This window comes from Apodemus sylvaticus, chromosome 2 (genome assembly GCF_947179515.1).
Source record: "Apodemus sylvaticus chromosome 2, mApoSyl1.1, whole genome shotgun sequence".
In the NCBI taxonomy this organism is placed as follows: Eukaryota; Metazoa; Chordata; class Mammalia; order Rodentia; family Muridae; genus Apodemus; species Apodemus sylvaticus.
Genome location: NC_067473.1, coordinates 79,999,499 through 80,024,255, shown reverse-complemented (window position 1 = coordinate 80,024,255; position 24,757 = coordinate 79,999,499). Strand labels below are relative to the sequence as shown.

General features: G+C 46.7%; 2 protein-coding genes and 1 pseudogene across 5 annotated transcripts in view; 2 read left to right on the top strand and 1 right to left on the bottom strand.

The window, feature by feature from the left end:
- The first annotated feature begins 258 nt into the window (after positions 1 to 258).
- On the top strand, positions 259 to 6,396 carry Ggct (gamma-glutamylcyclotransferase). Of its 2 annotated transcripts, XM_052173775.1 has the most exons (4): positions 263 to 522; positions 3,683 to 3,828; positions 5,063 to 5,198; positions 6,039 to 6,396. In XM_052173775.1, exons 1-4 carry the CDS (start codon positions 382 to 384, stop codon positions 6,180 to 6,182), a joined length of 567 nt encoding a protein of 188 aa, XP_052029735.1. In that variant the 5' UTR covers positions 263 to 381; the 3' UTR covers positions 6,183 to 6,396. The 2 variants fall into 2 exon arrangements, with proteins under 2 accessions (XP_052029736.1, XP_052029735.1); XM_052173776.1 differs by lacking the exon at positions 5,063 to 5,198 and having other exon boundaries at positions 259 to 522; positions 6,039 to 6,096.
- Positions 6,397 to 15,520: 9,124 nt separating this feature from the next.
- On the bottom strand, positions 15,521 to 15,640 carry LOC127679557 (uncharacterized; annotated as a pseudogene).
- A 2,207-nt stretch (positions 15,641 to 17,847) lies between these two features.
- The window catches only part of Nod1 (nucleotide binding oligomerization domain containing 1), a 48,843-nt gene continuing 41,933 nt past the window's right edge, over positions 17,848 to 24,757 (top strand). The window contains exon 1 of one of the 3 annotated variants that reach the window (XM_052173774.1): positions 17,848 to 18,222. The gene's annotated coding sequence lies outside the window, so the exon portion shown is untranslated. The remainder of the gene's footprint in view (positions 18,223 to 24,757) is intronic. The other 2 variants (XM_052173773.1, XM_052173772.1) reach the window with 2 other exon arrangements.

Genomic DNA, 24,757 nt, shown 5'->3' with positions numbered 1-24,757 from the left:
GCGGAGCCTACTGCACCACTGGCTGACCATGGCCATCGCCGCCAGGCGGGGAAAACACAGTCGCAGGTAGCCAACACAGTCGCCAGTAGCCGCTCTCAGGCTGTCCGTTAGACCCGCCAATCAGCGGCACCTCAGGCAGGGGGCTGGACATCCGAGAGATGTATCCAATAGAAAAGCGACTCCAGTGGGCGGGAGGAGGCGTAGACGGGCCAATCCTAGTCGTTGGCCCACGCCGGCAAGCCGGCAGCCAATCCTCAGCGCGCTCTCTCTGTAGTGCCGCCCGCCGCTCGACTCTCCCGCGTGGGTGACGGCGCGCTGCTCTTTTTAGCAGCGCCAGTCCGGCTTTTCTGTGCTTGACGCTGCTGGCGTGGACAAGTGGACATGGCGAGCTCCGACTGTGAGGGCCATGCGGGCCAGGAGGGGGACACGTTCCTGTACTTCGCCTATGGCAGCAATCTGCTGACCGAGAGGATCCACCTGCGAAACCCCTCCGCCGTGTTCTGCTGCGTGGCGCGCCTGCAGGTCAGTGCCGTTGTGCCCGCGACCAGGAGAGCGGGCAACCTAGGATTCCTGACGGGAACCTCTGGCTACCATCGGAGTTCGCAGCCCTCCACTGGGCTGCCCTGGGAGATGTCTTTAATAGGTGCTTCTGAGTCGAGAACTAGCTGCTTTCTGTCCTGTGCATACCTTATCTATGAAATTCTGCCTATCTGTCTTTTCCTTGGGATCTGAGCAGACCTGGCCTTGAGACTTGGATCAGGACTTGGAACCGTGTCTTCAGTAGTGACAGCAGTGTTCGCTCAGTACAGTAGCCCAATGAACTTTAACTGTGGTAAAGTGTTGCTCCTGACCATAGTTCATTTCCTCTTCAATACTTATTCTTCGGGCACTCAAGTGCTGGGGTTACAAGGATGACTTGCACAGCCTAGCTACCTGCAGGACCTTTTGGTGTACAATCTGACTGTGTGCAGGGCCCTTGATAACTTTAGCTGACTTTGCTAACCTTGTCAATTCTTGATTTCAGGCAACAGAAACCAGCTGATTTAAGAAAGGAGATTGGGGAGGGGGCGGATGTTGGAAGGCTGATAGAGCTCATGGATTCACCTGAAAGAAAGTCTGGAGCACAGAACTTGAGTAAACCGGCAGGCCGTGTGTGTGTTTGTGTGTGTGCAACTACCATTACAGGAGAGGACGTGTGTGTGTGTGTGTGTGTGTGTGTGTGTGTGTGTGTGTAACTAGCATTACAGGAGAGGACCAGCCCTGGAAACTGGCTGCACCTTTCCTCCACTAGTAAACACAATATGGACCTGGCTCTTGTCTGCTGCTTTGCCACAGCTCTGCAATTCCTGAAGCCCAGCGTTGAGTCCCTAGTGATCTTAAACACCAGCTCCAATTGAGAGCCCCTGCAGGTACCCTGATGGCTACATCTCATCATGTATCCATGACCTTACTTAGCAAGCAAGATGAGCTGATAACCAGCTCCTGGCCTTTCAAGTTTCAAAAGTGGGAGTCATGCTCTGCATTCTATCTAAAACACATAGGAGTGTAGGAAGTTCAGTACTTGGAGTACAGGAAAGAAATACCACATAAATGATAAATTATAGCTGTGGTTAGCTTTAAAAGAGGACATGCAAGGTGCAACAGAAAGTATGACCAGAGGACCCGACCTAGGTGCTCAGGAAAGCCCTTCTGGATCTCACTTTTAATCTGAGACCTGAGTGGAGATGGGGAGAGCAGAAACCCCTGGGGGAGGATGGCTTGTTCAAAGGATCGGAGATAAAGGAAGTGGATGGAGTCTACAGGGAGATGTGGCGTGAGGGCTGGAAAGACAGTGTCACATCCTAACGTGACCGCAGAGAACTTGGGGCGGGCTCTTGCAGGCTGTGAGTGGAGCATCTTACAGATGATGAGATTTGTGTATTTGAAAGCTCATTCTCGTTACTATGCAAAATTTGCTAGGCCCTTACTGTTCTAGTCTCAGATGGGGCAAGTGTGGCTATTGGAAGCTCAGTTAAGGTTTTGCCACATTCACGTCAGAGATAATGCCACCATGATCTAATAGGGTGGTGCCAGGGAAGGTAAAGTAATACCCAGAAGATAACATCAGTAAGACTTGAAGAGTGTGTGTGTGTGTGTGTGTGTGTGTGTGTGTGTGTGTGTGAAGGGAAGATACATCAAATATGACTCAAGGTTTTGAACAGCCAAGTAGGTGATGGTGATAATGTTCACAGAGGAGAATCAGGTTTGGAGGTAAAAATTATAAACTAACTTTGTACAAAATCAAGTTTAAGATGCCTTTGAGACAACCACATGAACAGGAAATATTTGTGAACATTTGCTAGGCCCTTACTGTTCTAGTCTCAGATCTACGTGCTTTTGAGCCTCAGACTAGAGATGAGGGATGATTTTGAAGGCGACTGAAGCATTTGAGGGTATCAGAAGCTGCTGGAGGTCGTGGGGCCGTCCTGGGCACATGGCTAAATTCAAAAAAGGGCTAAGCGGAATCCCAAGAAACCCTGACATTTCAAGATGAGGAGTAGAGGGGGAATTGGCAAAGAGGTGAGATCAGATCAGCCCTCAATCTGAAGAAGGCTGATGCAGAGAGGTAGCTCCCCGTGTCACACAGAGGCACTGAGCGGTGGAAGCAGACACGGAATGGCACCGCCTGCTGTCTTCAGCAGGAGGCTACCAGTCTCTGGTGTGGATTGTAGCTCTGATCAAATCTCCTGATGCTGGAATATCCAGTTTGCTGCATGAAGGGCCTTGTCATGTGGACCAGTGTTTTCCCTGAAGTATCAACCAAGGTTTCTGGGCAAACATTGCTGACAGGGATGATATCAACCAGAAAGGGACTGACGACACTGCCATCTAGCCCGTCCTTTTGTCTTTTGCTGCTAAGGAAACTAAGCCTGGAGAGATGGGAGGACATCTTCCTAGACCACACAATGCAAGTTCCCTCAGACCTGATTGCCCATCACTAGTGGCAGAAGCTAAATTAGAAGGTGTCTCTGTTGCTTGGTAGTTATGAGATCTTAGGGAAGGAGAGGCTTAATCTTTCTAACCTGTAGATTTTCTGTTGTAAATTGAGCAAAACATCGGACTATGTAAAGTCATAGCTAGTGTGTATAGCACACAATAAATATTCAGTACTAGCTGCTCTTAGATTCCTGGAAATAAATTGGTACAGTTCATGAAGATTAATGCTCACACACATGCCAGCTCCCTTAGGGCACATGCAGTGATTTGCAGGTAAGGTGATCTACAGACATAAAAGTGTATCATAACCCCTGTGTAACCATCATCCAGCAAGTCTGAGTAAAAATACACATGCATTTCAGTAGACTGAGACACAATTTGAAAAAAAGAAAGAAAGAAAGAAAGCTAAAGTTATTGTGTGGTATATTTGGATTTAAGGATCTTTGGTTTTAAGGTTTTGTTTTAATGTTTAGATACCTATATGTGTAGAATGTGCTTCATTTTAAAAGGAAAGTAAGGAAGAATCTATATGCTTTTAGATTTGGGTCTTGATCTTTTTATCTGTATTTTCCACAGCTTTGTACACATAGAAACAAAAGTTGGTTGAATATTTTACTTGAGTGGAGGCCAATGCAAATCCTTTGTATTTTGAAGGAGAGTCATGCCCACACAGATACTGATCATACCGCTTTGGTTTCCTTTGCAGGACTTTAAGCTCGACTTCGGCAATTTCCAAGGCAAAATGAGTGAGAGGTGGCACGGAGGTATAGCTACCATTTTTCAAAGTCCTGGCGATGAAGTGTGGGGAGTAGTATGGAAAATGAACAAAAGCAATTTAAGTTCTCTGGATGAGTAGGTGGCTTCTAATTATCAGTTACGATAATAAGTAATACAAAGCTTGCTGTCTGGATGTGCCCTTGTGGATACCTTGTAGATACACACTTTATTCTTCAGAGTCAGTACAATAGTTAGAAACCGGGAGTTTACTAACTAGTCTAGAAGGGGAGTGTCACACTTACTGATTGGATGGGGGCGGTGCTTGTCTCTTTTAGGTAAAAAGTGAAAGTCCTTATTTTTTAGTTCTGTTTGTCTCTTACTAAAAATTATCTTTCTGGCTTCATATTGCAAAAGGTTATGAAACTTAAAATTGTCAAAAAATGATTTTGAAAGTGAGTTGGTTAAAATTCTTTGAGGTTGCAGTTGAATAAGTAGTGATAAAGGCATTGAACAGCACAGTAGAATGAAACTTCTCGGTTGTGCAGTGCAGACGGCCAAGGAAGAGCTGACTGGCATTCTCTTGCTGTCAGACCATAGACTCTTGTTCAGTCTTCTAGGGAGTGCTGCTTCAGGGGCACCACAGTAAAAATGAGCCCACTGAAGCAGGTTTTCAGACAGTTAAAATAGACGGAGGTCAGCTGGAAGTGTACCAAATGGAATTCCTCTGTGTTCAGAGTATCACTTTAACCCCACCAGAATCTACAGATGTTAAGTCCCCTTTGTAGTTTGACCTGATGCTCGCCTGTGGCCTACCTAGCCTGACCTGTAGTGTTCTTATTGTTTCTTAGTTACTTCACTACCTAATACAGTATCTCTGTATTTTACTGTAACAGCTTTCCTTTGAAGGGAATAATGAACAGTAAAAATAATCTGTGTGTATTTAGTTCAGAGCTAAGAAAATAATTTTCAGTCCAAAGTAGGTTGAATATGTGGATCCAGAAACCAGCTGTAATATTAAAATGCTAAGTATGCTAGAAATGGTGCACCCCAAAACAAGGCAGGGCATACCTTTAATCTCAGGAGACAGAAGCGGGTAGATTTGCGTGTTGAAGCCCAACCTGCTTATATAGTGAGTTCCAGGCCAGACAGGGCTACATAGTGAAACCCTATTTTAAAAAAAAGTTTTAAAACATGGTAAGTGTACTCTTGACATGGCGACACACATACATTCTGCATTCCCTCGCACACAGTGAGCAAACGTGTATGTAGGGAAATGATTCATCTTACACTTCAGCTTGAGTAAAACATCTTACGTCAGAATCATTCTCATAGGTCCCATGTAGCTGAAATATGGTTTGTTTGGTTTCAGGCAAGAAGGAGTAAAAAGTGGAGTATATGTTGTAATAGAAATTAAAGTTTCAACTCAAGAAGGGAAGGAAATAACCTGCCGGAGTTACCTGATGACGAATTATGAGCAAGCGCCTCCATCACCGCAGTATAAGAAGGTGAGCTGTGGTGCTGAATCACTGAGCTAAATTAGAACATACAGTCTTAGAAAGCATTTAAGAATTTAAAACTCCACATGAACATTTTAATCAAAATGTTTTAAATAAGAAAAGTGCATTTTAATAGATTTATGATAATCTATTATATATAGTAGTCTGTACACACACTTTTGTAGTTTTTTCTTCAACAGTATCTAATAGAGCATTTATTTTGGCTGGGGAGGGGAATATAGTTTCTGCTCCTGAAGTAATTTTTTCCCTAAATGGAAAGCTCACTAGGCCCTTTGTAGTCAGGGAATCCATTCTCCAACACACAAGACCCAAGAGGGATGCTAGAGGGATGCGAGGCCCGACGCTCCCTGGTGCCTTGTGAGGCCTGTGGGGGTGCTAAGCGTCTGACCGTTAGGGTCTTGGGAGTCAGCAGATCAGTTGTCCCTCTTCCTGTGTCTTCCAAGCAGAAATAAACAGTGCCACTGGCAGCTGCTTCCTGTAAGCTTTGTCTTGTTTTAAACTGAATTTAATTTCATTTTTAAGAGTGTGTTTTTTCTCAAAATATTATGTGGGTTTCATACCATAACAATGCATTTTGTCTTAATATTAAAACATCTTAAATCGTGCTGTTGAGTAGAACTGATAATCTGGTAATGCTCCAGGTTCCTTAGAAAATCCCTCTGGAGCCACACTCAGAATGAGGAACACTGGCTTTGCCTGGGTCTTGTTTTAAAATGGATCAATTCTTTAGTCATCTAAAGCCAGGATCATGGATCTTGACAGTACAGGCAAAGCTATGGTGCTACACTAAATCACACTCCTAACTAAACCTATTTTAACCATTTCTAGGTTATCTGCATGGGTGCGAAGGAAAATGGTTTGCCACAGGAATATCAAGAAAAGTTAAACGCAATAGAACCAAATGACTATAAAGGAAAGATCTCAGATGAAATGGAAGACATCATCAAAAAGGGAGAGTCAAAACTGTCCTAGCAGACTCTGAAGATATGTGTGCTAGTATGAAGTGTTTTCAGTGTTTGTGAGCAGGAGTCTGGACCTTCTTGTTTTTGACCTATTGGTTTCCGACAGTGCTGTGAGGGGCTTCTCACTTGGGTGGTTCTTTATTTTCAGTTGTAACAAAGAACTGAAATGGGGATAAGGGTTAGACCATTAAAAGGGACCAGGGGACCCTGGCATGTGCAAGTAAGTGGTGATGGCTGTGAGTTCTCCTGTGGACACCGCTATAGCCCCCCTGTGTGGACGACCTTGGCAGTGGGTACGTCTGCAGCCCGGGGCGCACTGCTGTGCGTGGTCTGCTTTCTGCTGGTAGCCAATCTCCTTGTAAGAAGTAAGCAAAATATAGAGAGTAGGTGGTAAGGCTTTGAGGAGTACAAAGATGATCCGCTGTCCTTTGAGGGTCAACTGCTTTCATGGCTCTGAGGGGTTTCCCAGCAAGAGCTCTGCCTCACTGTGCTCAGCTCATCACACAGAGCAGCCTCAGCTCAGAGTCTGGGTTAGGTGGTATTGTGGACTCTGGAGCCAAGCTGGCCTTGAACCTGTGACCATCTTACCTCAGCTCCTGTAGCTGGGATTATAGTCTGTGCTACTGGGCCTAGCTGAGCTCCCAGTTGTGGAATTTGAGCATCTCTGATTCACTGGACCTTAGTTGCTTCACCTGTATAAATAGGGAAAATCAAAAACATGAATTTGAAGATTTCATGAGTAAACATGGTAAGCTTAGGATAGTGTTAGCAGTCGTTATCAAGTAGTGGACTTTTGGGGGGTCTTTGTCTTTTAAGACTTAAGCCTGTTCTGAAGTCCAGGGTGGCCTCGCATTCAGGATTGTCTTGCCTCCCAGCCTTCCTACATCTAGTTACAGATGTGTGTCATCATATGAGACAGGGGGATGCCTTTTTGTTTAATCAGTGATTTGGGCCCTTTAACAAAAAATACAACTCTTGAAAAACAAATAATTATAATTAGGTCCTAGATTGCAGGAAAAAATATCAGAAATCAACAAAGTATGCCATCCCCTGTCCCAGAAAAAAAAAGCAGTGGATTATGAGCCAAGACCAAGGCTGGGAAGAAATAACCTCAATGTCCTGGGTGCAAATGCAGCATTTGTGTTCAGAGTAGGACAAGAAACCAGAACCCTTAGGTAGGACTAGCGTGGCTCCTACTTGCTGGCCCAGTTCCCACAAGTGAAAGCAGCGAAAACAGAAGCTTGGAACTGGGTAGGTAGCTCGACTGGTAAAGTGCCTAATACACAAGCCTGAGGAGCCAAGGTCCGTCCTTAGAACCCTTGTCCAAAACCCTGGTGTTATAAGCTTACAGTCCTACTACTGGAAGAACAGAGACAGCTGGATCTCTAGGGCTCGCTGGCTGGCCAGCTTTGCCTGCTCGGAGAGTTCCCAGACTGCTGAGGAGAGACCTCATCTCAAGGAAGGGTAGATGGCTCCCAAGGAATGCCACCGAGGCTGGCCTCTGCACACCCTCTCCCACGCAAGCAATGGTGTTACTAGGCTCGGAACGGTGTGCTTGTCCTGGCACTCGAGCCGAGGGCAGGATTGCCTGAGCCCCACCTGGTCTGTATGGTAAAGCCTCGTCTCAACGACAAACCGAAACCCCACAATTTAAAATAGGGGTTTGTGGAGACTGGCTCCTGGGATGATGGAGTAGATGTACTTTCCCCCATTTCTCCAGTCAAGTACTACTACAACTCTCTGCATGTTGTTTATTCAACAAACTGGGGGCAAGACTGAAAGTTTGGGGAGATGGCAGAGCCTTCCGAGGGGCCTTAAGACCCAAAGACGGAGTGCAAAATTCCCTGAGTTTTCTTTTGCCTCACACAGCTCAGGGGTATAACTAAAATAGCCAAGCCCTGGAAACAGCAGAGTGTGTGCTTGAATGCTTGCACACAGTACACACAGCCTGCTCTACTGAAGGGACCGGGAAAGAACAGCTCAAAAACATACATCAAACACTTGACGCAGGCCATAGAGACGCACTGTAGACTTGTTTCCACCATGCCAACAGAGGCTGGAAGAGAGTCTCTTTACATATACACATACATGACTAGAAGTCCTGTAACCATTTTGCCACCGTATATGTGTCAAAAAGCTTGGGAAGGACCTGGCAGCACCACTCAGTGAGTCATGGGAACTCCCATCCGTCACTGCTGGTTCCCCTGACCTCCACGCTAGAACAGCTTCAGAGTGAACCAGCAGAAACAGGACTTAAAGAGATCCTTTAAAATCCCAGTATATCCTGATTTCAATTGATGATCATATTCCAAGAACAAGGAAGCTCCCAGACTAGATGGTAAGTAGTAACCAGCTGTCAGGGTGAGGTGACGTGTTGGGATTATCCGTTAAAGGTTTTCAACAGCCGTTGGCGGTGGTGAGCTAGTTCAGTGGGTTAGTGTGCAGTGCTCACAAGGGCCTGGTTGTGGGTTCGACACTGCCACAGGTTGGGGTTAATATAGACCACTGGAGTTGTGACTGTTTCTAACACCCAACGATAGAGTGCAGCTCGCCAAGCCAAAGTGCCTTATTTATGAGAGCGCCATCACTTTCCACAGTCACTGAGTAAGTGGCCGCCTTTGAAGTGCCACAGCAAGCAATGGTATCCTGCTGGGCACCAGAGATGACTCAGTAAGCAGAGGAGAGAGAGACCGAATGATGATGTTAGTATCAAAAACCATGGCTGAAATCTAAAAGTTCAGTGCATGGGGGTCAGCAGCGGACAGTGGGGACCACAGGAAGAAGAAGTGAACTGGGTGATGGAGCACGAGCTGCCTGGGCGAGAGGAGACCAGCAGGTCGGAGGCCAAACCAAGAGGCTAAGAAACTCTGGAGCCCGTTTGACTAAGAGAAGAGCTGACCTGTTGGAAGAGGCCAGGCTGCAGAGATGCCAAAACATCCTGAGGTTTGCAGAAGACAAAGTAGCTGAGTGGGTCCTGTGCAAGCCCAAAGAAACTCCATAATGAGGATTAGCACTTAGAGAGAAAAAGCAGGGATACGATGATGATGATGTTTCCTGTCAGAAGTGGTGGAGCCCAGTGGAAAGTGGCACACGTCCTGGAGAGCTGGGAAGCCCCCAGAACCGCTAACAATGAGGGCAAAGTAAGACAGAAAGACTTTTTTAAAAAATATTACCAGCTATCCTGCCCAAAACAATGAAGAAAATAAACAGGAAAGGAGGAATTTATTAAATAATAAAAGGAGGAAGCTTTGCACATCAGAGTTCATGGTGAGAAAAATTAGGGCAAGTGCACTAGGAATCCCTTCTTAGTCTCCTGATTCACACCCGACAATGGTGCACAAGTTGTAATCCTAACTGCCAAGGTCCAAAAATCCAGAGCATGGTTAGAAGAGGAAAGCCAAGAAGATGAGCCCCTGTATTTGAATGTGTAACACCCCAGTAGGCAACCAATAAAACAAATACAGAAGGGATTTACTCAAAACAAAAACTTAAAAAATCTCACTATTAGAAGACAAGAAGAAAGCCAGTGTGTGTGTGTGTGTGTGTGTGTGTGTGTGCCTATAATCCCAGTACTTGAAAGGCTGAGGCAGGAGGATCATAAATATGACAAGCGTCAACTAAAAAGCAAAAACAAGGTGTCAGAGTTATAGTTCAGCATGCCAATTATCATATTAAGTATACGTGTCTAAGTGTATGATTGGAGCTGCCGAAAAGGCTCTGGTTAAGAGCACTCACTACTCTTGCAGAAGATGTGGATTTGGTTCCCAGCACCCACAGGATAGCTAACAGTCACCTATACCTCCAGTTCCAGAGGCTTCACCACCCCGTCCTGGCCTCAGGCACCAAGCATGTAGGTGGTACGCATATGAACATGTGGGCCAACACTTATGCATGTAAAAAAATCCCTAAATATGATAATTAAAATATAGAAATCGGTAAAGTGGATTTAAAACACAACCCAGCCTTGCGCTGTCTACAGGAAACTATGACAGGCAGTTTGAAAGGGAGAGGTGGACAAAGATCTTGGATGCTGACCTGAGCCAAAGCAAACTCATTCCTGTGTTAATTTCAGATAGGGAAGGATTCAGAGCAAAGGAAACAGAACAATTGCTAACCTTACCTGTTTCAGTTTATGAAGTTAGTATTAGATCGGTGCCCAAACTGACAATACAAAGAAAACTAAGCCCACAGATGAGTATTCTTAATGCTTGTGGGTTAAAAAAAAAAAAAATGCTTAAGGAAAAAGGAATTAATAGGATTCAGCCATACCTGAGAGTTAGGAGCCATGACAAAGGCAGTTTATTCCACAGATGTTATAGTGGTGTGGCATTTACAAATCTGTCAAGCCGCTTCAGGATGGAAAGAAAAGGAAAAAACAGCCACACGCCCATTCACAATTAAAGCACATAGAAAAGGGGACTAACGGTTTGACAGTTTATAAAAACCATAGTGGTGACATTACTACCAAATGCTTTACCCCTAAACAAAAAGGATCCATGCTCTCCCGTCAACACAGCGAGATGGCACAGCCTGTGCGCTAAAGTGGAAGAGAAAAGGAGTGCAGAGTAAACTGGGCGTGGAGAAGACTGCAGCTAAAGCACTCGCTGCCGAGCCTGGGGACCTGAGACCCAGACTCACTCACATGGGAGGAGGGCACTGACCCCTTCTGGCTGTCCTCTGGCTTCTCGCCAACAACCGCCCCCCCCTCTCTCTCTCTCTCTCTCTCTCTCTCTCTCTCTCTCAATGTAATAGTTAAAAAAAAACCAGTAAGTGGTACTATCCCCATTTATACATGGTTGACAGAATTGTCCTCATAGAGAATAACAAGAGAGATTTTAAGAAATCTCTATAATCAAGTCCAATAGGATACACATTAAGTCGCGGGATACAAGGTAATATATGAAAAGCCCACTGTGTTTCTGCACACTTGAGATGAATACACAGGCAATGAATGTAAAGATACAATACCGCCTGGAGCTGGAGCTCAGAAGGACACAGCCTGTGTGTGGTCCTGCATTTTAGTGCCAATACAGCAAAAGTTAAAATAAAATTTAAAAAAGTTACAGAAGGAGAGTTCGAGTGGTTAAGAGCCCTGGCTGCTCTTCCAGGGGACTTGGGGTCTGTTCCTAGACCCACGGAGGCTCAGGAGGTTCTCTACTGGCCTGCATAGGTACCAGATATGCAGGCAGTACACATACATACATGCAGACAAAGCACTCATACACATAAACTAAAAACAGCAGCAACTGAGAATACCACTTCCAGGTTTGTAGCTATATTTTTATGAAATAGCCATTGTAAGTGGACAGTTGGCATCTTTTACAGCTATAACCATCTCAGTTCCAAAACATTTATGTCACACCAAGTGAAAGCAGATACAAAAGCCTTGCCCATTCTCCCACCTTTGTGAAACTCCAGTCTGTTCTCTGTGTATAAGGATTTGGTTGTCATGTATATTTCATGGAAGTGGGATCATACAGGTGCCGTTTATACCGTCCCTCCAGTGCAGTGTCCAGTGCGGTGTCCTGGAGTTTCCGCCTCCATGTAGTAGGCACCTGAGCTTCACATCTGTTTTGTGAATAGCATGAGTCATGTGCACACGCCACACCTGTTTAGCCTTCCTCCCATCATGGGCACCTGGACTGTTCATTTCCAACTACTACTGATAATTCTCCCAAGAACATTTATGTACATATATTTTTGAGTTCTACTTTTCAATTATTTTGGACTTATACCTAGGAGCAGAATAATTGATCATATGGTAATTCTATATATTTAACTTAAGAAATCACCACAATTTTCTACTTGGGCTGGAACATTGTAATTCTGACTGATCATGTACACAATTACACAATTGGTTTCAAAAAAAAAGGAAAAAGAATACTAGCTATGCACAGTGGTGTGTGCCTGTATTCACTGCACTTGGGAAGTGGAAGATGAAGATTGTGTATTCAAGGTCTCCATGGACCACACAATGAGACTCTGTCTCAAAATGATAGCAAAAAAGAAACAAATAACCATGGAAATGCTTAAGTGTACACCTTAGAAAGCTATGAGCAGAATGTAGTGAAAAAACAAAATTCTGGTGAAAGAAACCAAGATGGGCATAAGAGGATGAAAGGTGAATGGTAACAGTCAAGTGCTGAAAGATTCATGAGGAAGACCCGTGGTAAATTCTCTGCTCTCCCCAAACCCAGAACAAACTTAACAAATCTGTTGTCAAATAGTAACATGATTAATTTTTCTAAAACTGTCAAAGTGGACTAGGTAAGGGGATATTTAAAAAATGACAATAAAATGAGCACTTGATATAATTGCTGGTAAAGGGATAAGTACATAGAGTGATGGAGGAGGGTGGGTACATAGAGTGATGGAGCAGGGTGAGTACATAGAGTGATGGAGGAGGGTGAGTACATAGAGTGATGGAGGAGGGTGAGTACATAGAGTGATGGAGGAGGGTGGGTACATAGAGTGATGGAGCAGGGTGAGTACATAGAGTGATGGAGGAGGGTGGGTACATAGAGTGATGGAGGAGGGTGGGTACATAGAGTGATGGAGCAGGGTGAGTACATAGAGTGATGGAGGAGGGTGGGTACATAGAGTGATGGAGGAGGATGGGTACATAGAGTGATGGAGGAGGGTGAGTATATAGAGTGATGGAGGAGGGTGAGTACATAGAGTGATGGAGGAGGGTGAGTACATAGAGTGATGGAGGAGGGTGGGTACATAGAGTGATGGAGGAGGATGGGTACATAGAGTGATGGAGGAGGGTGAGTATATAGAGTGATGGAGGAGGGTGAGTACATAGAGTGATGGAGGAGGGTGAGTACATAGAATGATGTAGCAGCGTGAGTACATAGAGTAATGGAGGAGGGTGAGTACATAGAGTGATGGAGGAGGGTGAGTATATAGAGTGATGGAGGAGGGTGAGTACATAGAGTGATGGAGGAGGGTGAGTACATAGAGTGATGGAGGAGGGTGGGTACATAGAGTGATGGAGGAGGATGGGTACATAGAGTGATGGAGGAGGGTGAGTATATAGAGTGATGGAGGAGGGTGAGTACATAGAGTGATGGAGGAGGGTGAGTACATAGAATGATGTAGCAGCGTGAGTACATAGAGTGATGGAGGAGGGTGAGTACATAGAGTGATGGAGGAGGGTGAGTATATAGAGTGATGGAGGAGGGTGAGTACATAGAGTGATGGAGGAGGGTGAGTACATAGAGTGATGTAGCAGCGTGAGTACATAGAGTGATGGAGGAGGGTGAGTATATAGAGTGATGGAGGAGGGTGAGTACATAGAGTGATGGAGGAGGGTGAGTACATAGAGTGATGTAGCAGCGTGAGTACATAGAGTGATGGAGGAGGGTGAGTACATAGAGTGATGGAGCAGGGTGAGTACATAGAGTGATGGAGGAGGGTGGGTACATAGAGCAATGGAGAACAAGGAACCCGGGGAAGGACCCACAAGAATGCACCAAACTCACTTCTGCCCGCGGTAACTTAATGGGAGAACCTTCGCAGCCAACAATCCTGAATCAGCAGCGGAACAGTCTATGAGGAGAGGGAGGATTTTAGATTCTTAGAGTAACTGTCAGCCACAGTGGCATAGACTATAACCCCAGAACCTGGGGAGGACCACAGGTGTGAGGCTAGCCTGGGCTATGTAACAAGACCCTGTTCAGGAAAACAAACAATGGAATCCCAAATCGGTAAAACTATTAGAAAAAAAGATGTAACTGCCAGCTTTTATACGTTTTCTTGTTTCTTTGTGAATTTCACACCATGCACCCCAATCCCACTTATCTCCCCCTCTCCTAGAACCTGTCCTCCACCCTCGCAACCTCCCCCCAAGAGAAGAAAAAAATCTCATTGTGGAAGCTTAGTGTGTCGCAGCGTGTCATACAGTGAACCCCTTTGTCCATAGGTTTTATTTGTTTTTGTTTTTGTTTTTTTGCTTTCAAATGGGTTCATCGTGATGAATCCTTAGTCTGGTCCAAGGCCTCTGGCTTCTGCTACACCATCAATACTGGCACCTCACAGGACTCCTCTTGGCTATCTTGTGGCCCTGTGTCGTGGAGATCCTGTGGACTTGGATCTGTGGGCCCAGCCCCTTCATGGACCCCATAGTTCTGCGATGGGGTAGATGTTAGGGCCAAGTCAAAGCCCTGCATCTGGGCCTGAGAGGAATCTGAGCGGGTCAGCCCTCCGGGTCTCCTGTACCCACACCACCCGAATGAGCTCTTCCGCCTGGCCTTGGATGGGCCACCGGATGCTGTCACCAGCAAGGGGCCGAGCCAGCTCTCCTGCTCTCGTGCCCTCTTGGCTGGCTTGTCCACACCCACACCGTCAGGGCCGGCTCCACTGTGCTGCCAGGCAAAGCCCGGGCCCGTTTTCCCAAGTGCTGCAGCAGGGGAGGAATGGGGTCAATTCTCAGGCTGTCATAGGTGGCAAGGGCAAGGGTGGGGGAATGCATTTCTCCCTGGTCCTTGTCACTTTGTAGAAGACAAGTTACAGACCAGCTCTCCCACATTTGCTCCCTCTGAGCCTGCTCACCGGCCCACAATTCCCTACTCCAGGGCCTACTCTACTGTGCTTCTTGCTACTGTGCTTCTTGCTACTGTGCTTCTTGGGCGATGCGCAGGGTGGTGGTGGGTGGGCGACGACGAAGCTCTTCTAAGTACTACAGCTGGCTAGGGGAGGTCAACTCTCCTAATCTCACCCCCACCCCAAGCCCCGCACCCTCAGGGCCAGCTCTCCTATCATTCTCAGGTGAGGGGTGGTAACAGACCCCTGCTGCTGCAGAGCCATGCACCCAGATGTGGCCTCCCGTGGCAGCACAGGCCAGGACCACACTACGGTCCCAGGTCCCAGGTCCGGCTGTGGCTACTCACATCCGGCTGTTCCTCATACCCTCGAGCCTGCCGTTCTGCCTCTCTTCATTGTGCATACAGCCTTCTGCTTCTCTCTCTCTCTTTTGTTTCTCTACCACTACTTCCTTTTCTTGGTGGTGCCCAGGGTCTCTGAGTGCCAGGCCTCATCTGAGGAGTGGTCTCAGGAGTGCTATGTTCTGCCTGTGCACTATGGCAGCAGGCAGAGGCCATCTCAGGCATGGCCTGCCCCCCAGGCCTGCTTTTAACAGACCTGTGGTCATCTCAGGCTAGCTCCCTGTCCAGGCCTGCCCATATGGAGGTTGTCTATCTGGGGCTCACTTCCACCTGGGGCCCCCAGTTCCAGGGTCCCACGCAGAGTTCATCCAGTCTTTGGTTCACTCCTCAGTGAATCAAAGCCCATCTGGGAGCCCATCTGGGCCTTTGCGACACCAGATTGGTGGTCATCTCAGGCTCACGGGTTTGGCTAGTAATCATTCAGTTCATCAATCAGAGTGTAGACATAGCCTCTCTCTTCTCTGCCACCTACTGACGCCCATGTGACACAGCAGCCACGCCAGCAACCTCTAGGGGCAGGGTTTAAAATCAAGGAATTAGCAGAGTTCAGACTTGACTCCAAATGTACGACCCATTGAAAGGAAAACAAGTAAGCTGGACTTCATAACATGAAAGGGCAGGCAGGGGGCTCAGGCATAGAGCTCCGCGGCTAACAGCCCTTGCCTGGCATGCCCTGGGTTTGCTCCATGGTATCTGCCCATGTTTTCATATCCTATGTTTTCATGTTTTCAATCCTAGCTCTTGGAAGGAGAAGCTCAAGGTCATTTTTGGCAATATAGTGAGTTTCAGGACAGCTGAAACTCTCTGTGTGTGTGTGTGTGTGTGTGTGTGTGTGTGTGTGTGTGTGTGGCAGAATGAGAGGGAAAGAGAGAGACAGAGAGAGAGAAAGGGAGGAGAAAGGCAAAGATTGGAGAAAATATTTACAAGTCACACATAGACACTCTCAACACACAATATTTAGGAAAAGAACAAGAGACACAGAGACATGTTTTCCTCAAGAGAAGAGACAGATGGCATGTAGGCACAGGCAAGAAGTCCACGTCAGCAGCAAGTTAAAACCACAGCAGTGTCTCACCAGGACAATACAACTCTCCACATCATCAAGATGAAACGGGACAGCACCAGAGACAGGTGACAGGCCAGGAAGCAGTCACTTAGCTGGTCGATAGTGCAAATGCTAAATGTTTTAGCTATTTCAGAAGATAGCTCAGCAGGCTTTGGAGAAATTGGTGCCAAAAGCTGAAAATAGCCCCAAAAGGCAAGCAGTATTTCAAAGAGCTACAGAAACACATGCTTCAGAATGCTGCCCAATGACAACAATTAAAGGGAAATCACTATTGATACAGGCAATGGTCTAGGCGAGTCCTCTTAGGATTATACTGAATCAAAACAGACAATAGCAAAATACTAGAGCCGGTGAGACTGCTCAGTGGGGAAAGGTGCCTGCTACTGAGTTGGAGTTCAATCATGTTCCAAAGCCACATTGTGGACAGAGAAAACCAAGTCCTGCCGCTGTTCTGTGACCCCCACATGTACATCATGACATGTATGTACTCATATACTTTTTGTTGTTGTTGTTGTTGTTGTTTTTTGAGACAGGATTTCTCTGTATAGCCCTAGAACTCACTCTGTAGACCAGGCTGGCCTCGAACTCAGAAATCCACCTGCCTCTGCCTCCCAACTGCTGGGATTAAAGGCATGTGCCACTACCACAACTGGGCATTCTCATACACTTACATATACACACACACACACACACACAGAGAGAGAGAGAGAGAGAGAGAGAGAGAGAGAGAGAGAGAGAGAGAGAGAGAATACAGAATTTAAAAATGTTATCCCAAAGTGCAACCCAATTCCATCTATTTAAAAATCTTGATACATTTCTAGAAATGGGAGCAAGTTTGTGGTTGCCAGAGTTTGAGCACAGGCTGGGACAGTGTGAAAGGATGCTGTGGTGGTCCTGTTCTGTATCTTGACTCTATTAATAGTCTGTTTTCTGCTTACAGTAGGTTTTTGTGCCGTAGTTCCCCAAGACTAGGGCAAATTGTGTTATGGTTACATGAATCTGTGCCTTATCCTCCCAGTTCTTTATTAATTTACAATTATCTCCCCCTCAGAAAAAAAGTTCAAAATAACAAGTAAGGAAAAGCTGTCTCAAAAAATGTAAAAAAAAAGGAAAAACCAGAAGGCTAAGGATGAGTGGGGTGCACAGTACGATTGGCCCTGGCTCCGGCTCAAGCCCTTGCAAACAGATCAGACTCTTAGAATAAAAGTTTTCCCTTCAGTCACTTAGCCACATCACTGCAGCACACTGCAGGAGAGAGGCCTTCACCCACGCACGTACACCCTTACACACTGGCCCAAGGGTCTTGCAAAGTTTCGGTTTTGCTTTTCTCAGAGGGTCACCTTCATGCGAGTTTTCCTAGCCATGACTATTCGTGGCCACAAATCTGAAAGCACTTTTGTTTAACTGTCAAAAAGTTTAAAAATATTTATTCGGAAGGTTTATTAACGTGTTAATTCCTTCACCTAATTCCTCACAGCAAATGAAAAGGCTCTAGATTATTCGTGGTCAAGAGAAGACTTAACAACAGACCAGGAGAACACCTAGGTCTCTGAAGGTAGATCACACTGAATTTTACTGAGTTTAACAATCCTTTCTGCCCGGTTCCCGGCATTGGTTGTGGTTACCGGCACTGGGTGGCACTCAGGGGGCGGGCCTTGGCTCTCGGCGGAGGCAGAGCTGGCACGACGAGTTCCCAGGGTGTTACCCCTGGGCGAACTCCGAGGCCTGCCCACCTCCCTGCGCAGTGGCCGCTCGTCCGGCTAACATGCGCTGATGGCTCCCGCCCGGGAAATGTGACAAGGGACAGCGCTTCGGCCGGTCCCCTCCTCCTCCGCCCGCTCCGCCCCGTTCCCTCCCCGGAGCCCACCCGAGCCCGGGGCGTAGTCCCAGCCAGCTCCTGATCCCCCGACCTCGAGCCGCAGCAGCCTCCCTCCTGCCAGCTGCTGTCCCGCCCGATCCGCGACCCTAGTCCCCGGATCCCCGTGCCGAGAGCCACCATACTCCAGGGTCACCTGAGCCAAAGTTCTGCCAACTTGGTAAGTCATGGGGGTTGGCGCCCGCAGGTTCTGTAACCCGCTGAGGAAATGCAAGGCTGTTGTGGAAGAGCTCTGGCTGAAACCCGAGGGGAGAGACCCCATCTCCCACCCCTCACCCAGAGTTTCAGAGGCAGGCCTAATTAGGGACCCGCGGAATCTACGATCCCAGTGTGATCTAAGGCCCGCGTTTTCAGCCTGCCTGCTAGCAATTTAGAATCAAGTGTGGATTTAGCAAATCTAGACTCCCAGATTATTCGACAGATTAATTCTCTAAACTACTGGTCCAGAGCTCCCTAGGTGATTCCAATGTGCACGTAGGCTTAGGAGCCTGAGACCAGTGGGTGGGCAGCCTCCTAGGGAAAGCGCCTGCTGACCTGGACCTGCCTGAGTGCATGCTGCAGACAGGCTGGCTGCTTCCAGGAACCTCCTATGGTCCTGAGGTCAAGGGAGGACTTCCCTTGGATTTCGTGGGATACAAAAGAAGGAAGGAAGACAATGTTTGCTTGGCAGAGTCGCCCAAATAGGTCCTCGAGTGTGCAGCATTTTCACAGATTGCAAAAAGCATATAAGTGGCTAGACTGCGAAGCACCTTTGGTTCTGTATTGCCTATGTTACTGGTGTTCGAAATTGCCTTGGGAGGCCAGAAAACACTTGTCAATGGCTCCATCCTTTAAGGGTCCAGTCAAAGGTATAGAATGGAGTCTGATTGCCTACTTAAAAGCAGCCTTCCTGCTTTGGATGTTAAGAATACCTGGCGTATGGCTAACTTTCAGGATGTCTGTTGGAGAGGAGAGGTTTCTCTGCTGAGAGCAGAGACCAGTGTGGTAGTTGTGATCTGGGAGCCGCTGGTTTACAGACAGGTATCCTCATGTATGCTGCTCAGGGGAGAGGCAGACTTAAAACCAGGGGCAGAGAGGAAGAAGAGGAAGGGCCCTTTCCAAGACCACAAGAGGTTTGTTTTTATAGAACATAGACCCAGTAATCCTGGTTCCTATCTTTGATTCTCTCACTTGAGTGATGTGATTGGCTACAAGTTAAAAATGGTCTATGTGAGCCTCTCTTTTCTTGCTGGTAAAGTCTAGACAAAGTGAAGCTTAATACAGGGTAAGGTAACATCCACCCCATGGACATTATGGTCCATGGCAAGGGCTCTGTTACTAGAAGACAATTATCTTTTGGGTATAGCCACTATGTCGGAGTGCATCCAGAAACTGTCTTCCTTAAAGCTCTGCTCTCCTGTTCCTCTATACCAAACATATCTTTAAGAAAGCTGGGCTGTCAGCAGGACTCACAGTTGATACTGCGCACATGGCTCTGGTGCTGGCAATAGCCTGAGATACTACGCCCAGCGTTGCTGTTCTGGTTTTAACTCCTGGCCAGGGACTCTTTCATCAAAGACAGTCAGGAATCTGTAGCATTCCAAGTCCTGCTGTACCAACGCCTGCCTCCTAACTGAAACTGCTACCCAGCTGCCCATTCTGTTGGGGTCATCACTTCCAGAGCAACGGTGGTAGTATTGCTTAGATAAGACATTTAAAATATAAACTGTAAAGCCACAGAGGCAGGAGGTCAAGTGTCTGTATGTGTGGTCACCGATATTTGCTTCAACAACAACAACAACAACAAAATACCAAGGCTGTGTCTTTTATCCAAAGCAAAGGTTCACTACTGAAATGGTAGGCATTTGATTCCTAGGATCTGAATAACAGTTTCTTCTACCCCTTTCCTTTGGAAGGTTTTAGGCAAGATGAAGTTAGGAAACCAAATATGTACTTGTTATGAATTGTTGCCACAGTGAGCTATAAGCATTTCACAAATTTCCAGAGTCTTGTTGTCTCTGTTGTTCGGCGGAAAGCTAGTTGCATGCCCTGTAGCAGTCTGCTCCCAGCCACCTCCAGGTTGTGGCTGCATGTGTGAGGCTCAGAGAGAGCAGGTGCTTCATCTAAACTTGACTCTGTAGTAAGAGGGGAGTAGTGCTGTCCTTTTAATTAACTACTGGATTTCAGCCAGTGCTGGAATACTGGCTAGCACAAGACTTCCTGGCTTGGTTGCTTACTTAAACTTAAATTTCATCTGGAATTAGCAGGCACCAAACTGGGCAGAGAGTCCTCTGTAGAGTCAGCCACAGCAGGCTTGCTACCACCCTCCCTCTTTGCCCTACTGCAAACCGATGGTGTGCGGCTTCAAACTGATGGGGCCCTAACGTGGCCTTTGATGGAACAGAGTCCCTAAAGGAGATTCGCTTCCTTATTGCCAACAAGGGAATGAAGTGCCATCCTTCCGTAAAACCAACAGGGTACTCGGGGAAACTCACTTTAGGGTTTGTTTTGCTGTCAAGTGATTTCCCTCTAAACAACAGAAAGCTGTATTTTAAAGGAGTGATACACAGTCGAAGACAAATGCCCAGGGAAATGACCAGTTAGCGAGCGCAAGGTCTTGATACATTGTTACTACAGGATGGAGACTGTGTTGGAGACTGAACCTCAGACTTTATAGATGCTAGGCAAGAGCTCCGCCATGGGGCCTGCCCTCTTCTTACTTTTAAAATCTTGAGTCAGGGTCTCACTAAATTACACAGGTTTTAGGTCCCAGTTCTTTAACCTCCTGAGTAGCTGGAATATATCTGTGTCTATACTGATGTGTTTATGTCTATATGTGTATGTCTAGCTATTTATATAGAGAGATCACTCTCTAGATGTAGATATATATCCTTATGTGTCTCTATATAAAGATATAGTAGACACATCAACATATTTAACAGCTAGCTAAGACAGTCACCTATTACTGAGGAAACGTCACTGGTGTTAGAAGCTGTGAGAAGGTGAAATTTTACTTGGGAGATTATGTGTGTTATTCCAATTCCCAGAAGATAAAAAAAAAATGCAGAGGCCAAGAACCTCTGTGCTGTGCTTCATCTTAATACAATCTTATTTTTTTCCATGACCCATGGAGCAAACTTTCTGGAAATAGATAGGAAGCTAGGCTTTCCCCTGGGGATAGGTAGTCTGTGTATCCTAATAGATCTCTCCTTGAGAGGGCATTCATGGACCCATTTAACAATACAGCTTTATGGTACAACCACTCCGGAAATCAGTCTGGCGGTTCCTCAGAAAACTGGGCACATCACTTCCAGAGGATCTTGCTATACCACTCCTAAGCATATACCCAGAGGATTCCCCAGCATGTAATAAGGATATGTGTTCCACTATGTTCGTAGCAGCCCTATTTATAATAGCCAGAAGCTGGAAAGAACCCAGGTATCCCTCAACGGAGGAACGGATACAAAAATGTGGTATATATACACAATGGAGTACTATTCAGCCATTAGAAAAAAGAATTCATGAAATTCTTAGACAAATGGATGGAGCTGGAGAACATCATACTAAGAGGTAGCCCAGTCTCAAAAGATCAATCATGGTATGCACTCACTAATAAGTGGATATTGGATATTCCTAGAAAATTGGAATACCCAAAACATAATCCACATATCAAATGAGGTACAAGAAGAATGGAGGAGAAGACTGAAGTCTTATGGAAAGGCTCAGTGCGGCAGTGTAGGGCAATACCAGAACAGGGAAGTGGGAAGGGGTTGATGGGGGAACAGGGGGAGGAAGAGGGCTTATGGGACTTTCGGGGAGTGGGGGGCCAGAAAAGGGGAAATCATTTGAAATGTAAATAAAAAATATATCGAGTTAAAAAAATACAGCTTTAAATTTAATTTTATTGTTATTGTATTTTTGAGACAGGGTCTCACTAGTAGCCTTGACTGGTCTAGAACTTGATATATAGACCAGGCTGGCCTCCAACTCAGATTGATCCCCTTGGCTCTGCCTCCAGAGTGCTGGGATTGAAAGCAGCACCTGGTAAAATGGAGATTTTAGACACACACCATCAGGCTTGCTTTCTGCGGCTTCCCCGAGCTGGCCATGCCGGCTCCTGATCTCTGCAAAGCAGAAAGCAGATGATGTGGAGGACACCTCAGGCTTTGCACTCAGAGTGGGGGTCACACCCTCGGACTTCCTTCCTTAACTAAAGGTGGTGTCTCCATTCATAAAACAGGTCAGCCTTTCCAAACGGGTTGTTTTGAGTCAGTGCTGAGCTAAGTCCCCTCCCCTCATCTAGCGTCCAGTAAGTAGTGATTACTGTGGTGACAGTAATAACCGTGGGTACACTGTGGCCCCAGGGCTGGTTTTGCCATCTCCTCGTGTAGCCTTGGACCGGCATTTGTAAAATAGGGGTCAAAGCTCATCATGATGCTAAGTTTGGTGAAACGAAGAGACGAAAATGTGGAGACCGCAGATAACAAAGATGGACGCCTCCACAGGCTGAGGAATTGATGATGAGTTGTCTTTTGGTTTGTCCCGCACACACTCAGTTTTCCCAACAGCCCAGTAACCCTTAGTTGTGTCTCCCATCTTCCAGGTGGGACAACTGAAGCCCCATGAGGTTAATGAACTAACCCCACGTCCACAGTGCTTGGCTCAGGACTTGAAGCCAGTCCAGTAAACCTGTTCAGTAAGCAATGTGCAGTCGGGCCACGCCCTCCTCTGTTGGCCCGACCCACCTCTCCAGCCTCCTAGCTGTAATTAAGGGCAGGTGTGCGCACGTTTCCTGCAGAATGGTGTTCCCGCCTGCTTAAGGAGCGGACAACGTGGGAGCTTCCTCTCGTGCCCCTCAGACGACTGAACCCTGACTAACCCCAGCCACCGCTTAGACTGTAACTGGACAGAAAAAACGAGATGAAACAAAACAGGGAAACTCAAAATCCTTGTTACCAGTAATCTTGTTAGGGTGGATTATAATGTTTGTTTTGTAAAAAAAAAAATGTCCCCTGGATGCAGTAAAGTATCCCTTTATGGTGGGCAGGTGTGTGGGTGGGTGGGGAGCACAGAAACCCTACCTGTGTGAGACTAGGTAAACAGCGACAGAGTTTAAGTCGTTCTAAGCACACCGGGCTTTTGTATTTTTACTCATCTCACCCTCTCCTCTGCATCTCAAGGGTTTGTTCCTCTTCTTGCGATCTCACATCCTTCCTCGAGGTCTGTGTGGGGTAGGGTGGGGGTGGAAGAGTAAATGCCAAGAGTAAGAGGTGGGTGCTTGAGCATATCTAATATGAAGTGGGCATTTCCAGGGATGCGAAGCACTTTGTTGGCTATTCAGCCTGAGAGGAAGACTGGTATAAAAACTGAGCTCCCTGGTTCTTCCTTGTTCTGTGGAGTTTCCGTTCTTTAACACGTTAATCCAACATTTATTATCAGAAGGTCTCACTGGGAGCAGGGATGTATTAATACTTGGGAGCTGGGGGTGTGGGGGTGGAGGTAATAACACAGTCATAGAATGTGTGTCCAGCATTCGCAAGGTCCTGGGTTCAAGACCCAGTGTCACAAAACCAAAACTGAAAAGATAAGGGCCAGACATTGTTTTAGCTGGGTCTGTAAGTGGTTGCTTGTAATGCCAGTCAGCACCCTGGGGCTAGACCTGGAAGACAGCAGCTTTGAGACCAGTCCGGGCTATATAAAGTGTGTGGGCTAACGAAGTGTACAAGCTAGGATGGTCACCTGTATGGAAAACTATCTTAGACTGTGTGTTCTAAACAACAGCTACTTGTTTCTTTTAGCCCTGGAGGCAAGGAGTATGAGATTGGGCCTCCAGCATGGTCAATCATAGTGGGAGTTCTCTACCTGATTTACAGATGGGCACCTGTGTCCTTGTGGGACAGAGAAAACAAGAGAGCATTCTCTGTCCCTTCTTATAAGTCCAGCACCCCGGGGCTGAAGCCCTCCCTCATGGTATCATTTCACTGCAAACATTACTCAGGGTCCTCTCCAAGGCTGCTGTGCTGGGGTTAGATTCACACATGGACACGTGGGCATTCGGTACCTAGATAGTCAGGATGTGAACACAAGAAAATACACAATTATAAAATGTACTTTTTCAAGGGGAAGTGACAGCTCTTCCTGAGAGAGAACATTCCTAGGATCAGAGGCCTGGAGGTTTCTCTCTAGGGAGTCTTTCAGCAAAGGGTTGGGGATGTGCACAGGAGGGGAAGATCATTTGCCAGTGGGGAACAGCACCATGCCTGCAGCTCTGCGGTGGGAAGGAACTGGGTTTATGAGGAGTGAATGGCCCTCTTGGTGAGGCCTGCGGCAGAAGAGAGAGGATGAGAGGAACTAGAGAAGGAGCTGTCTCACGCTGAGCAGACTCCTGGGCTGACAAAGGTCAGAGGATGTTATTCTCTCAGAGGAGGGTAGAGGGCTGCGCAAGAATCTCCCCTGTGGCTGTTCCCTATTGTTAGTCTGTAAGCAAAAGATTACAGGAGAGAACAGAGAGGCCTCACATGAGAAGGCCAAAACTTGCTTCTACAACAGACCCCTCTCAGCATAACCAGTCCCGCTCCCTTGAGAACCCCTGTTGTGACAGTCAGTTTTCATCACTGTGACAAATAGGGAGATAACTTGAAAGGAAACATGGTTTTGTTTCGGCTCTGGCTTTAGCCATGATTTTTTGGTCCTGTTGTCCTTGTGATGAGGCAAAC

Bases quoted from the DNA above. Each gene is read 5' to 3' on its own strand.
- Ggct (XM_052173775.1), top strand. From the start codon at position 382: ATGGCGAGCTCCGACTGTGAGGGCCATGCGGGCCAGGAGGGGGACACG. The intron at 523-3,682 runs GTCAGTGCCGTT...TTTCCTTTGCAG, and splicing joins GCTGCGTGGCGCGCCTGCAG to GACTTTAAGCTCGACTTCGG. The intron at 3,829-5,062 runs GTAGGTGGCTTC...GTTTGGTTTCAG, and splicing joins AATTTAAGTTCTCTGGATGA to GCAAGAAGGAGTAAAAAGTG.